The 12,998-nt window shown below is 41.3% G+C and overlaps 1 protein-coding gene across 3 annotated transcripts in view; it reads left to right on the top strand.

The window, feature by feature from the left end:
- Positions 1–4,498: 4,498 nt before the first annotated feature.
- inpp5b (inositol polyphosphate-5-phosphatase B) overlaps positions 4,499–12,998 on the top strand; it is a 29,624-nt gene continuing 21,124 nt past the window's right edge. The window contains exons 1-6 of one of the 3 annotated variants that reach the window (XM_080769127.1): positions 4,499–4,814; positions 5,366–5,445; positions 5,563–5,660; positions 6,622–6,651; positions 7,027–7,137; positions 8,622–8,765. In XM_080769127.1, coding sequence (XP_080625253.1) covers positions 4,758–4,814; positions 5,366–5,445; positions 5,563–5,660; positions 6,622–6,651; positions 7,027–7,137; positions 8,622–8,765 — 520 coding nt within the window. In that variant the 5' untranslated portion in view covers positions 4,499–4,757. Of the gene's footprint in view, positions 4,815–5,365; positions 5,446–5,562; positions 5,661–6,621; positions 6,652–7,026; positions 7,138–7,979; positions 8,232–8,621; positions 8,766–10,442; positions 10,546–12,998 lie in introns of those variants that run through there. The other 2 variants (XM_080769125.1, XM_080769126.1) reach the window with 2 other exon arrangements.

Raw genomic sequence — 12,998 nt, forward strand, 5'->3', positions numbered from 1 at the left:
TTTCACCCCTGTGCCACCCTAGTGCCCAATTACTTATTATCATGTTTTTAATACAGTTTCTATTTTGTTTCTATTTGTCCATAACAAATTGGTTGGGAATGTATTCTAACTTTAGTTTAGCATTTGAATATGTCTGTGTAATTAACCATCAAATGATTTATTGTCTCGACTGCAACAAATTGGTTGGGAATGTATTCTAATTTTAGTTTTGTAGAATAAACTTGGCATATATTTTCATAAGTGAACGCCATTGTGGGAATAATGCAGCGAGTGAATCTGTATATGCACTTTATGATGAACAAATCAGAGGGTATATAAATCAGGTATATGGTATAAATCAGGCTTTACAGAGTTTTGAAGCATTTCTGTAAATGTGATTATAATGCACTGTTAAACAGTTTTTTTAAAGTTTAGTTTGACTGCAGTACAATAATACAACAATTCTGCTCTGTACAAAATGTGATAATTGCTTTTTAATTAACTAACTAATTACTAGATTTGGGAACTGCCATGCAGTTGTTTCTTTTTAAAGCAGCATCACTTTTGTTTTTAATGTTATTTTCTTTAATAATTTACTTTAGATATAGCTTTAGTGTGTAAAGTTTGAGCTAGATTGCAGCGGGCTGCCATGATACAAGATCATTCTTTTATTTGTCAGTGTAATTAGCCAGGGATATGATATAAATAAAGCAATATTCAAAATAAGAGAATGAGAAATTATGACAATTCACATGCTGTTTCAAATTAACTTGACTTAAGACGTGTAGACTTCATGGTGGACATCATGGATACAAAGGTGGCATTGATTGAGGCACACACATTCGCATGGCACTCAGTGCCCATTTGTGTGTATGCATGAATGCACATACTGTTTATCCCAAGCATGAATGCACACTTTGGACAAGAGGTCATCTATAATTCTGTTTATACACAAATAATTGTATTTATTTACTACGGGTCATTAATGGTAACCATTGTATATTTCTGATGCGTATATTGAAGGGGATATTAGAAGATGGGGTTGGGGAATTGATGAGAGTAGATGTCATCGACTCTCTCTGGGTACCTTCCATCATAGATTGCCTAAAGCTTAAAGGAGCACATCATCCATTTCCAATGCTTATGGTGCCCATCTGTAGTAGTAGCAAACAAAACATCTAGTAAAAATCTAGTCTGGAACAGATGGGGATCTGATGTCATGATGATCCAAGGAATTCAGGGGGAAAGGATTTTGATTGTACGACCTAAGGTTCAAGAGTTATTTATAGGCCCAGGTGTGGTGGAGGTTCTTCCTTGGCCTACTGGGAGTGTGCAATTGTGGCCTATATTGAGAGTTACCTCATGATCCAAGGAATCATGGGAAAATAGAGTTGTAGTTGTAGCCAAAATCATAGATTCCTGAAGCGCCATCATGAGGGCAATTTGAAAAGGTTTCCTACTGGGAGTGTGAAAAGTTTCACGCTGATCATTCATCAGCCAACACAAGCATTTCAAACAAAGTGTTTTTTGACTGGGGGGTCATATTTTGACAGCAGGAATTGCCTGTCATAATTTGACCCCCCAGTATTAGGATGTATTAGGATGTTGATATTCATTCATCAGCCAACACTCCCCACTGACAGAGAGGACAGAACTGCAGATCTGCAGCATCCTGTCGCACTCGCCAAAGGACCTGAGCCTCCTCAGGAATAAGAGTTTGCTCTGGCTCTTCCGGTAGAGGACATAAAGAAAGATCACCCCAGTGGGTGCACCCACCACTATTAAGTATTTGATGATCACGTATGATGATGTATTGACCCACATGACGTCATTTCATATACGTTCTTCGGGCTTGACCCGGGACCCTAATTAGTCATTGCCCCTGGCATTCCCTAATCTCTCGGAGTTGGTTGCTGCGAAGAGCACTGTTCGATCAGGGGCAATAGTTTTCCCTGCAGATGAAGCTGCTTGGTGTCAGAGCCACCCCCAATGCAGCTGCCATTAATGAAGACTCTTGGTACCGTTCTAGCACCAGTCATCTGAGTTAACACCTCTGCCAGCCTCATCCCATCATTGTGCTTGTCCAATTCAATCACTGTGTAAGTTGCACCAATTTCATTGAAAATATCCTTTGCCAATTTACAATGAGGGCATGTCGTCTTGGAGAATATTACAACACAGTTTTGTGATAGCACGTCCTTAACATATAGTGTCCATGGTGTAGATGCTGCACCGGACAGTGTAGATGATCGGACATTCCCCATTCGTAAATTGATACCAAGTAGCCTGTTAATGAACATCTCAGTAGAATGTCAACATTAACTGTAAGCAGAGCAGACCGCTCAGATCATGTTTATATCAGAAAATTCCCACGAATTGATGCGTCACAGCTGCAAGCTGATTGGACAGATTATTTTGACAACATCACGAGTCCTATGGTAACAGATCAAGCTGTCTAGAAGAGGTTCTGTTCCTGCGTTTGTGTGAGTCTGGGGCTAATCTTGTATTGATTGATTGATTGAAATATGTATTAACAGCACAAACTCAATGCAAAGACTGTTAACTGTGAGTGGACGACCCAATTAAGCATTACACTTGTTTACAAGAGGGTCCACCTTGTTCAATTCATCACAACATTTAGAGACGTACAAATAGACACTTCTATATACCGGTAGACAAAGAACAGAACAGGAATTCGTCATAAAGGAGGTAAAAAGGGAAAATAAACATATACAGGGAGGGGGGAAAAGGGTGGGCGGTGGGGGGGTTCAGATTTTACGGGGGCCAGTTTCGAATTGCAGCCGTCCGTAGGTGCCCTTTGAGAGCGGTTTTGAAGGAATCAAGGGATTTGCATGTCTTAATGACTGTTGGTAGGGCGTTCCACATTTTGGTGGCATAGGAGCGAAAATAATTAAGTCCCTTGTTTGTGCCGAATCTGGGTTGTACATGGTTCGTTGCACTCCCTCTGGTGTTGTGGGTGTGGATTTCGTTAACATTAAGGAAGTATCTAGACAGGTACATGGGTATCTTGGTGGTGTATCGAATCTTGTGGACCAGACCCATTGCAAGATGCTGTACTCTGTCGTCGGCCCTAAGCAATTCCAGCCTGTCAAAGTGGGCAGGGGTGAGGTGGGTTCGGGGGGTGAGGCCAAGTAGGAGCCTGACCAGTTTGTTTTGGGAGGTCTGGAGCCTAGTTTTAAGGGCCTTTGAGTTGCTGTGGTACCTGGAGGTGCATGCATAGTCAAAGAAACCTTGTACAAGGGCTCCTGTTAAGGTCTTCAAGGTGTTCAATTCAAAGCACCCTTGATGATGCAGACTAGTCCTTTCACGTTAAACCGGTTTGTGTGGGGACTCGGGAGTGGCCGCAGACCCCCACATATGCACTTTAGGTGTGAAGTGGTGTAGACTAGGTTTCAGGTTCAGCACCCTTGGCCGTGACCATAGATCGGCGTCTCTGGGGGCAGGTCACCAGTTTTTCCCTTGGCCCGACCAGCAAGTGCCCCCAGAGCAAGACATCACAACTGCCTGAGCAGTCATCAGCTGGGTGAAGCTAAAACTGAATCTACTAGTCTGTGATTGATAAAGGTCTACCATATCTCCATATTTGGGCAATGTTTCAGCAACAACTAGGCACCAGGCTGAAAATGCGTGAACAGCGTGTCATGGGTTTGAATCCCGATCCTGACCACGTCCTATTTGCTGCGTATCGTTCCCCATCTCTCTCCCCATTTCCTGTCAGTCTACTATATCCTATAAATAACGGCATAAAATCACTAAAAAATCTTTAAAAAAAAGAAAGAAAAAAGAAAAAGAAAAAAGGGTTTGCAATCATGGACCCTCATGTCAAAAATATGGGTTCAGCCGGGCCCTTTGGGCTTGATCCTGTCCTGAACTCCAGATAATAAATTGACTGTGGCAATTGCAAAACAAAGTGGCTATTGCTTAAAAGAAGAAAATAAAATGAAAATAAATGACAAGATAAGACAAGATAAGACAAACGAGACATACAAAATATATCATATATAATCTATTTTATATCTATTTTATCGCAAAATGTCACTGTGCATAGGCTACTTGAAAAGGTTATCACGCCTTGAAGTCCAGGACTATTTAATCCCGTTGGGGCTGTCCTAAACCAGGCCTAATCCAATAACGTTCTGCTGATGACAGCCAAAATCTGACGTCACTCAGAGGTTCGAGAGAGGACCGGGGAGGACGGAGTGTAATTCCACAATTGGTGACCTATTGAATTCGGTGACGACAGAGGACACTTTTTTAAACTTGAAACTTGGTTATTTATATTATTATTCGCTGTCAGCTCATTCACATATAATATCTTGATGGTCTTTGTTGTCAAGAATGTGAAAAGCATGCCGTGCGTGCGTGCAGCTGTAGACCTCGAGTCTTCTATGGAGGACTCTCTTTACGAGAGCGACCTCCTGCGTCTCCGAATTCTATAGGTCACCAATTTCAAAGTTACACATGAATCAGTGCGTGGCAGTCTGTTTGGTTGTGGGAACTGTCAGAAAGCGAAAACATCTGGATCTAAACCTAAACCGAATCATGTCGGAATGCATGAGAGACCACTTCTACGGGTTCTACGCACCACGGTCACTGTAGGCCTATGCTGTTTTGAAAAGGAATTTAGCCTCGAGTCATAGAGAAATTTGTCCACTTGAAGTCTAGGTTGTTTCAACTTTCTTGGACTTGCAGGAAAGTGTACTGACAGAAGCTGTCACTTTATTGCTCAACAACACTCAAGTCAACACGTTCTGAATATGGACCAATCCGTCGCAATTCAGGAGACTTTGGGAAAAGAGGAGAATTGTACTATAGTATCCTTTTCTTCGTTCATTGTTTTTTTGGTATTTGTCTAATGTGTGACTATATTATCGGTAGCCTATAGTATTATCTCAAGTTCAAGTTTGAGTTCCGTTACACTTAACAGCCAGCCAGCTTCCAGATCGTGTCAAATACCGTTATTATAGCCTATAGTGTTTTGGTGTGCCTATTTATCAAAGATTATATTTTTCTATATTATACATTAATTCAATTTCCGAGCACATGTATCATACATGATGTATGCTACTGTCTGTCTGTCTTCTAGAGTTCTAGTATTACATTATGAGTTACACTCGGCTCGGGTGTGACTTTCAAAGGCATTGATCCAAGTTCTGCAATTAGACTGTCAATCCACAAGATGGCAGCGTTTAACCAGCTTGATATTAATTAGCTCGATGTGACATTATTGTTTGCATAGTTGAATGAATGCAAATGCACGATCCTTCTTTTGCAATTGGCATCGAGGGGGAAATTATCAGTGACGTGACGTGCAGTCAGGGGAGGCACTAATTATATAATTTTTCCTTAACTTAATTGCAAATATGCTGTCCAATGTGTCATCCTTTTTGACCAGGAGACTGAAAGCAGACTACTGGGTTTAGTTGAGTCCACAAAAGAACATGCGTGAGTATAGGCTACTGATGATACTGACCTGGCTGCAGGTAGCAGTTATCATGATTGATTGGTTGTATTGACATCATGACAAATCTTGTAATCCTTCCTGCCAATTTTGTACTGCAGGCTTTTTGTGTACAACCACAGGAGGATGGCCATCACTGCTGATGATGTGTCACTCGAGGACATCATTCCAATATCGTATGACTTTGCTGTTGTGGAAGGTAACTACTAACTTTACATCTTCAGCAATTTTAAAAACATGTTCTATGCTTAAAATGTATTCAACAAGTGTAATTTCTTTCCTTGAAATCCTGTAATTAGTGGGCATTTTTTAAATTTGAAGGCAGAAGGCTGCTATGCCCCTTAACAATGTTTGTGCCAAGTTTGATGCAGATTGGAGCAATGGTGTGCCCGCGGCCCTCGGGGCGGGGGATATATGTGGCCCCTATTGTCATGGCAGACCACTGAACAGTGTAGTAGAGTAGAGCAAGCAACGGTGCGCTTGTGGCAGAGCCATAGAGTAAGACAGAGTTACGACAACTCCGTTCACTTCATGGGGCCAGTCTCTTCTACATAGACTTTTATTGGTTTGTCCCTTTAAAAGGGACAACCAGAAGTTTACAGAATGCATTGGAGTCTATGGGCTCGCACAGGTACATGAACCACGTGACCATGCTGTTTTCTTCCCCCTTAATGTCGTAACTCTGTCTTACTCTATGGTTCTGATCTGTGGCTTGGCTTTAATGTCAGCAGTCAGCACGGTCTTATGGAAACCTGGTCTCAGCAATTATTTTGTACGTTTTAAAAATGCTGGATACCTACCTTGTTTTGGAATAAAAATCATACCTGTGTTAAGTGCACTCTTATCATCATATATCATCATGCATCATCTCATTCCGGCCAATTAGAATTTGTGTTCTCACCTTCGTCTTCAATGTTTGTGTTTACACAAACACTGACCATTCATTGTCAATGGCATTTAATGGTTGTGTTTGGACAATGACGTAAAACTGGCCATTCATTATCAATGGCATTTAATGTTTGTGTTAGGACAAAGTTTGTGTTTTCAAAGCTGTCAAAGCTGGACATAGGACGGTCTAGCGCCCGTTATTTTGTTATTTTGTAGTTATATTGTTGACACATCTTAATCTCTGTCTCTTGGTACACGTACAATCTCTTCAGTGTCATCACCGGATGAACTAGCAGTTGTGGGTGAGTTTCCTCTTTAACTATTACACTCCAACACTGCAATTGTGGCCCATAAAGTTATACATTAAATCTGCTCATGTTTGGAGCTCCCAGACACTCCTGGTGGTAACAGATGTGTGTGTGTGTGTGTGTGTGTGTGTGTGTGTGTGTGTGTGTGTGTGTGTGTGTGATGCTTTCAAGCCAAGGTGCAAATCTCGCAAACATTCCACAGTTGTCATGTCTTCATTGCGCGATTGCATAACGTGTCCTAAATGAATGCATGATGTCTTGTGTATATTTGTCCATTTGCCTTGTTGCAACCACATTTTTGAATGAAACAAACGTTTAGATGAAATAAATATTTCAATGTGAGTTTGTATTCTATTGTGTTCTCTATAGGAGCTGACACAAGGGTCAGACTAAGCTTCCAGGAGGAGGAGCTAGAGCTCAGACTCCCCTTTGGTTCCCATTCACGCCTTTTTCTCAGCGAGGTCAACCGGGCCTGGAGTGGTACGTTGGACACGGACGCAGTACTGTATGTCTAAACAAGGACAAGCAATATGCCACGGAACTCCATTTCATGTTATCTCTAGGACCCCAATTTACCTCATAAAATCTAGCTCTGAGTGTACAAATCGAACCAAATGGACCTGTAATAATTTAGGTGGGGACTCCCTAGACCCCCCCCCCCCCCCCAAGGGCCCATGTTGAGAACCAAAAGTATAAAATGCTCAGGTCAATCACTTGAACACATACTTTTGAATACCTGCCTACAAAGTTAATCTTACAATGTGTCTGCCTTCTTCATGTTTTACATGTGTTTCGGTTTTACTATTTGGAAATAGTATTTTTCCTGGAACAGCCTGTCTCACACAATAGGTGATACTTGAAGGGCAGGTATGACAATAATCTGCTCTTACTGCCTCTAGGAAAACCTGACAGACAGGGAGGCTACATTCGTCTTGCATATCACAGGGTGTACAGTAGGTGAGAATAATAAATGATAATATATTTTGTAGATATGTTACAATATTTAATGAAAAAAAAAATACATAATGAAAGAACAAGAATATTCTCTTGTTTGCTTCCAAAAATTACACTGAAGTTAAAAATCACACAACCGGTGGTGTCAATTTGTCATTCAATAGGGAAATGTGACGTGTACTTGTCAGAGAGAGAGAGACAGACAGAGAATAGGGTGGAGCTTTTAATGATGTTGTTCGTGTAGCTTGTCATTGGCTAGAGGGAGGAACTGAGTTTCACTCCAGATAAACTACCTCTCTCTTATTTTGAGTCTGTTTCTTTCTTTTAACCGTGTCCTCTTCTGAACAAAATAGTGTCACTTGAAAGAGTAGCTTAGAGATGCTGTTTCTTAGCCTCTTCGCCAGGATGTGTCACATCTGGCACTGGCGCACTACTTTGCACAGTGGAAATCTCTCTTGAAGATGGAGGGTGAATGATATGTGGTCCGAGTTACATTTTTGCAGTCTTCTACGTGGAGCCACACAGGCTTGCTACCTTCTGAGGGATACCAGTGATGGAACGTATAAATGGCTTGTCAGATAATGTTGTAGTTAATAGGAAGAATGTGAGAAACTCTGAGGGTGAGTAGACCAAATTGAGACTGTACAAATGTTAATGTGTGGTCTCATTGAAAGTAATCATGAAAGTTGGGTCACAGAGCATATGAGCTGACAGCTGTCTCTTTTCTGCTGTGCACAAGAGAAGAGTGTAATTTCCTTTAGAAGGTAAAACAAAACAAAAACTGTTATACATTGCATTGAACAATCATCTGCCTTTTTATGTTTAAGTCAAGTATTTAACTCAACATCAGTTATTTTGCCTAAATAAATACTAGTAAGCAGAAATGTTAAATTGCCCCAAATAAAATGTCACAAATGTTTTGAGATAATCACTTTATTTCCATTTCAGTTTGATTTTGAATAATTATTCTGATCTATTTACTTCCCTCTTGTTTTTCTTTCTTTCTTCAGATGTCTGCAAGTCTCCCTCACAGATACCCAAGTTTGAATGGCTCAACAAGTATAAAACCAAATCAAAAGGCAAAGAAGTTGTTAAACAAGCCCTTGCTCCCCTCCCAGCAACTCTCACTAAAATCAGCAAACAGAAGAAAACAGGTTTGTCATCTTCTTATCTCTTGCAATGGAAAACCAGAAATGTCCTTCATATGACCAGCAAAATGAATGCTGTCAGTGCCATTCATATTCACGAATCTGTAACACAACACTCGATGGTATATAATTATGACTTAGTTGATCAGATGTTGAGATTATTTCCATCGTATGGATGTTTTCGCTGTTCCAGCCTTTGCTTTCATCATAGATCTTTACATATTGATTAGAAGCCTTTAGGGGCCCAGGTCCTGAACAATTCTGGAAAATTTGATTTCAGTTTTACAATACACCATTGAAACAAAAACAATGAAAGCATTTTAGTAGCCTGTAGTTACCCCCAGCTAAACACAATGCCCTTACCCGTGTCTATATCTGTCAAGCCAGGCAACTCTTCCACAATCTTCAAATGCTACAAAGAGTCTGTACATTAGTATGTAATATACTTGCCTGAGGTGTGAGGAAGCAGTCGTCTGTTTGTCATTTGTCATCTCAATTTGACGTCATCTGTTTGAGGGCATCTTGTGTTGAAATAACAGTCCGGATGTCCATCCTTCCCTTGCTAGTGCTACCCATAGCTGTATCTCCTTTCTTTCTGCACTGCCTTTGGCACATGACTTTCCCCTGCCGGATCAATAAAGGTTTGTCAGCTTCCAGTCAGTGCAGGAGATTTTGGAGACCCTCAAGTAATAAAAAGTCTTGTCTGTATGTATTGTACAGTATGGGCACTATGGGTCTAGTCTTGTCTCGCTACTCGCTAGGGGGGCTGCCGGGCTGTCTATTTAACTGAATGGATAATGCAGCTGCTTGGTGTATGAGGGGTCAGGTTTGCCCGCCAGCACTGACCACCTATAGTTTCACATCTGGCCCTAAGGGGTGGGTGGAGATAGCCGCCGGGACCTATTCTATGACTTTACACTATTAATCCAAGGGGACCAGTAAGACGCCCTGAGGGCAAGAAGCACGCATCCGCCTGAGTGACGGCAGACTGCTGGGCGAGTGCTGGCGCTTTGGCATAGGGGGTCAGATCAACATGTAATTAATTCTGTACTGGCCATTTATGGAGTGTGTCTTGAGTGTACAGGGTTTGATGAGGTCTGGCCATGGAGCGTGTCTTGAGTGTACAGGGTTTGATGAGGTCTGGCCATGGAGCGTGTCTTGAGTGTACAGGGTTTGATGAGGTCTGGCCATGGAGTGTGTCTTGAGTGTACAGGGTTTGATGAGGTCAGATCAACATATGGAATGTCAGAACAGGTCAGCTCCATATATGGAGATCTAAGGGTGGCAGCGGGGGCAGTGTCTTTTTTTTGTTGTTGTTGAATATTTTGTTTTTATTTTCAATTTTTCACAAAATACACAGAACACCCGTCCACAGCCCTCCCCACATACAAACCTCAGGGGCAGTGTCTTGAGTGTACAGTGTTTGATGAGGACAGCACAATATTTTAATCATATACTGGATTTGAATAAAGAAATATCATGTGACTTTATTGCTCGATTAGGTCATTTTACAGGCATGTATACGCCTATTGCATACTAGGGAAGCTAACATAAAGCTGCCAAAATTCAAATGAAATGGCAAGTATTCAAATGAATTCAGTCAGTCAACAATCAATCACCATCCCTTTGAGCTATGGGGTTAGTTAGACTCAGCACAGAGAGAGAACTGAACTCCTCCTACTAGCCAGATGAGAAGCAGGTCCTCAGGCTCAGATTGTGTGTTGCCGTGCACAGAAGAATGTGTGGACGCGGTACAGGGAGATGTCTAGGGTGATCAAAGACACCGGTATGTCATGGGGAAATATATATGAATGATTGTGATGTTGCGATATTAACGTTCGAATGAAACTATCTTGCATGCATCGCTCAGTCCAATGCAAGCTGCCACTGCAGCCCAGCTCCAGTCCAGTAGTATTTTGCTAGCTAATGTTAGCCACTTCTCGTTATTATATTATTGTCGTTTCTGTGAAGGAAGCTAACTTGAACCAGCTATAGCTAGTAGGCCATCGTTCGCTGGGCTAGAAAAATATGTATTTGATACTGTGGCTGTATATATTAGTATTTACTACTTTATTTATTGTTGCATAATGCTGTGTTAAGATTTCTCAAGCTCTTGCGGACAGTGGTGGCCGGTGGATTGCATATGTCGATGGTCTTGATTGATGAGAACTCTTGTTTGGAATAAGAGCCATAACATAAACATGACTATACTGTGTTATTTGGTGGAACATGTCAATAAACACTACTGTTACAGTTTTAGTTTGGCGGAGTAACAAATGGAGTGGGTGAGCATTCTGGTGCCCCTGTTGGATTTTAAGTTCCCTTCTTCACGCCCTATCATGCCAATGACTTTCTCTTTAGAAACAGGATAGTAAAATAACGAAGTAAACGAAGCCGCCAGTATAATCTGCACCAGGCAAATGTAATGGAAATGATTGCCCATATTTGAAGACATATCAGAAAAGCCTTTCTGTAATATTATTGTCAGATGTAAGGCGAGGAACTATATATACTACCAGTCTACCACTAACTAAATATGAACGTGTCCTCCAGTGTGCAACCACCTTGTTAGCCCATGTGAGTTGCTCAAGAAGTAATGCCGTCAAAGTTGAGCCCAAAGATGAGTTGTAATCAGTCCCTCTGCATCATAGGTAATTTAAGTTGTTGGTTGTGCAATGGTTGCACTTTGACACTTTGACATGAGTGCCTTTGCCCTTTGTCCACTTGTAGTAAGAAAGAAAGTATGACTTGGAGCAAGTCTTGGCATACGAGGCAACACAGCTTGTTGAAGTCTATTGTCTGTTTCAACACAATGCTGGCACAGACACAAACATGTAAAGGGCATATAGTGCTACAGTCCATTCCATACACAACTTGTATGCAGCCAGCTATCCACTTTCCCTAGCTCTGGTCCATAGCTCTAATGCCAAGGGCATTAGGGCTATGGACCAGAGCTACACTTTCCCATGCTTTTCCCATGAAAGCGGACTGGTTAATTTAATTTAGCATTAAGCCTATGTGTTTATCCATCTTAACACTGCAGAGTTCATTGGTCTTTGTTCCCCTCTTCCTCATAGATACAGTAGGCTATGTACTGTATGTGCTTAGCAGCATGAAAACAAGATTACAAGAACAATAGGCAGACCATAAAATAGAATCAAATGTGAGAATAAAAAGGTAATATAATAAGCAATAAAGAGAAGGCAAGTCTGTTTCAGTGACTTAAATTAATATTTTTGGGTATAGGTTATGCCCATAGTTTTTGAGAGCCCTAATGGGACGATGATTTAGAGAGCAATTCAAAGTGGGGCACACGGGTACCATTTCCACCAAGGAAATGAATACCGTTGTCTTCAAATGTTTTCCTGTGATTCATGTCTGAACTTTGTAGCACTCATTATAGGCGTATTGTTTTAAATGACCAACCCCACCCAGCTGTTGCAGTTGCACCAAGCAGTTTAAACAGAGCACCGTGATTTAATTACCATTTCAACCTGGTCTGACAATCATAGGGTTGGCGAAATGCTGCAGTCTCATTCTCTACTAAGCACCTAATAACCCTGTCTGCATTTCATCTCGGCCAGTAGCACAATTTGTTTTTCATCTCTTGTTTCATGGTTTAACGGTTTAACAAGGCCAGTAGAACGCTGCAGGGATCGTGTCTATTTGTAGGCCAACCCAGAAGTTACTCTCACCATGGGATCCCACCGCAGATTTCCAAAGGAATGTTTCGCATTGGGTTTTAGATAAGTTACAAGAATTTAGCTCTGCAGCAGGCAACGGCTTATCATATTAACACGTTTTGTTTGACAATATATTATAATCTTCAGAAAGCAACAGTTTTTATGATTTTAAAAAGCAGATCAGAGTTTCAGGGTGTAATTTATATCATAGGACAAAATGTGTAACTCATAAGCTTATGTTTATGAGTATGTTATTCTTTTTTTAAGATATTGTTTTAGGACTAAAGCCATGTCTGTTTTACAGTTTGTAGCTGTTTTTAGTTTACACTGTGATGTAATGGCACAAGTCATGTAGGTGAGGGAGGAGGGCCAGCTTTTGAGGCAAAGCACTGCACTACAGGCCCACTCCTTCCAATGGCATTTCTCCCTAGGATGGGAGTTGTCTTATCATGCAGTGGGCAGTCCTCTTTCCTTTTCCTGTTTGCGCACACACACGCACACACACACACACACACACACACACACACACACACACACACACACACACACACACACT

This window comes from Protomyctophum bolini (assembly GCF_963924005.1).
Source record: "Protomyctophum bolini genome assembly, chromosome: 7".
Lineage (NCBI taxonomy): Eukaryota > Metazoa > Chordata > Actinopteri > Myctophiformes > Myctophidae > Protomyctophum > Protomyctophum bolini.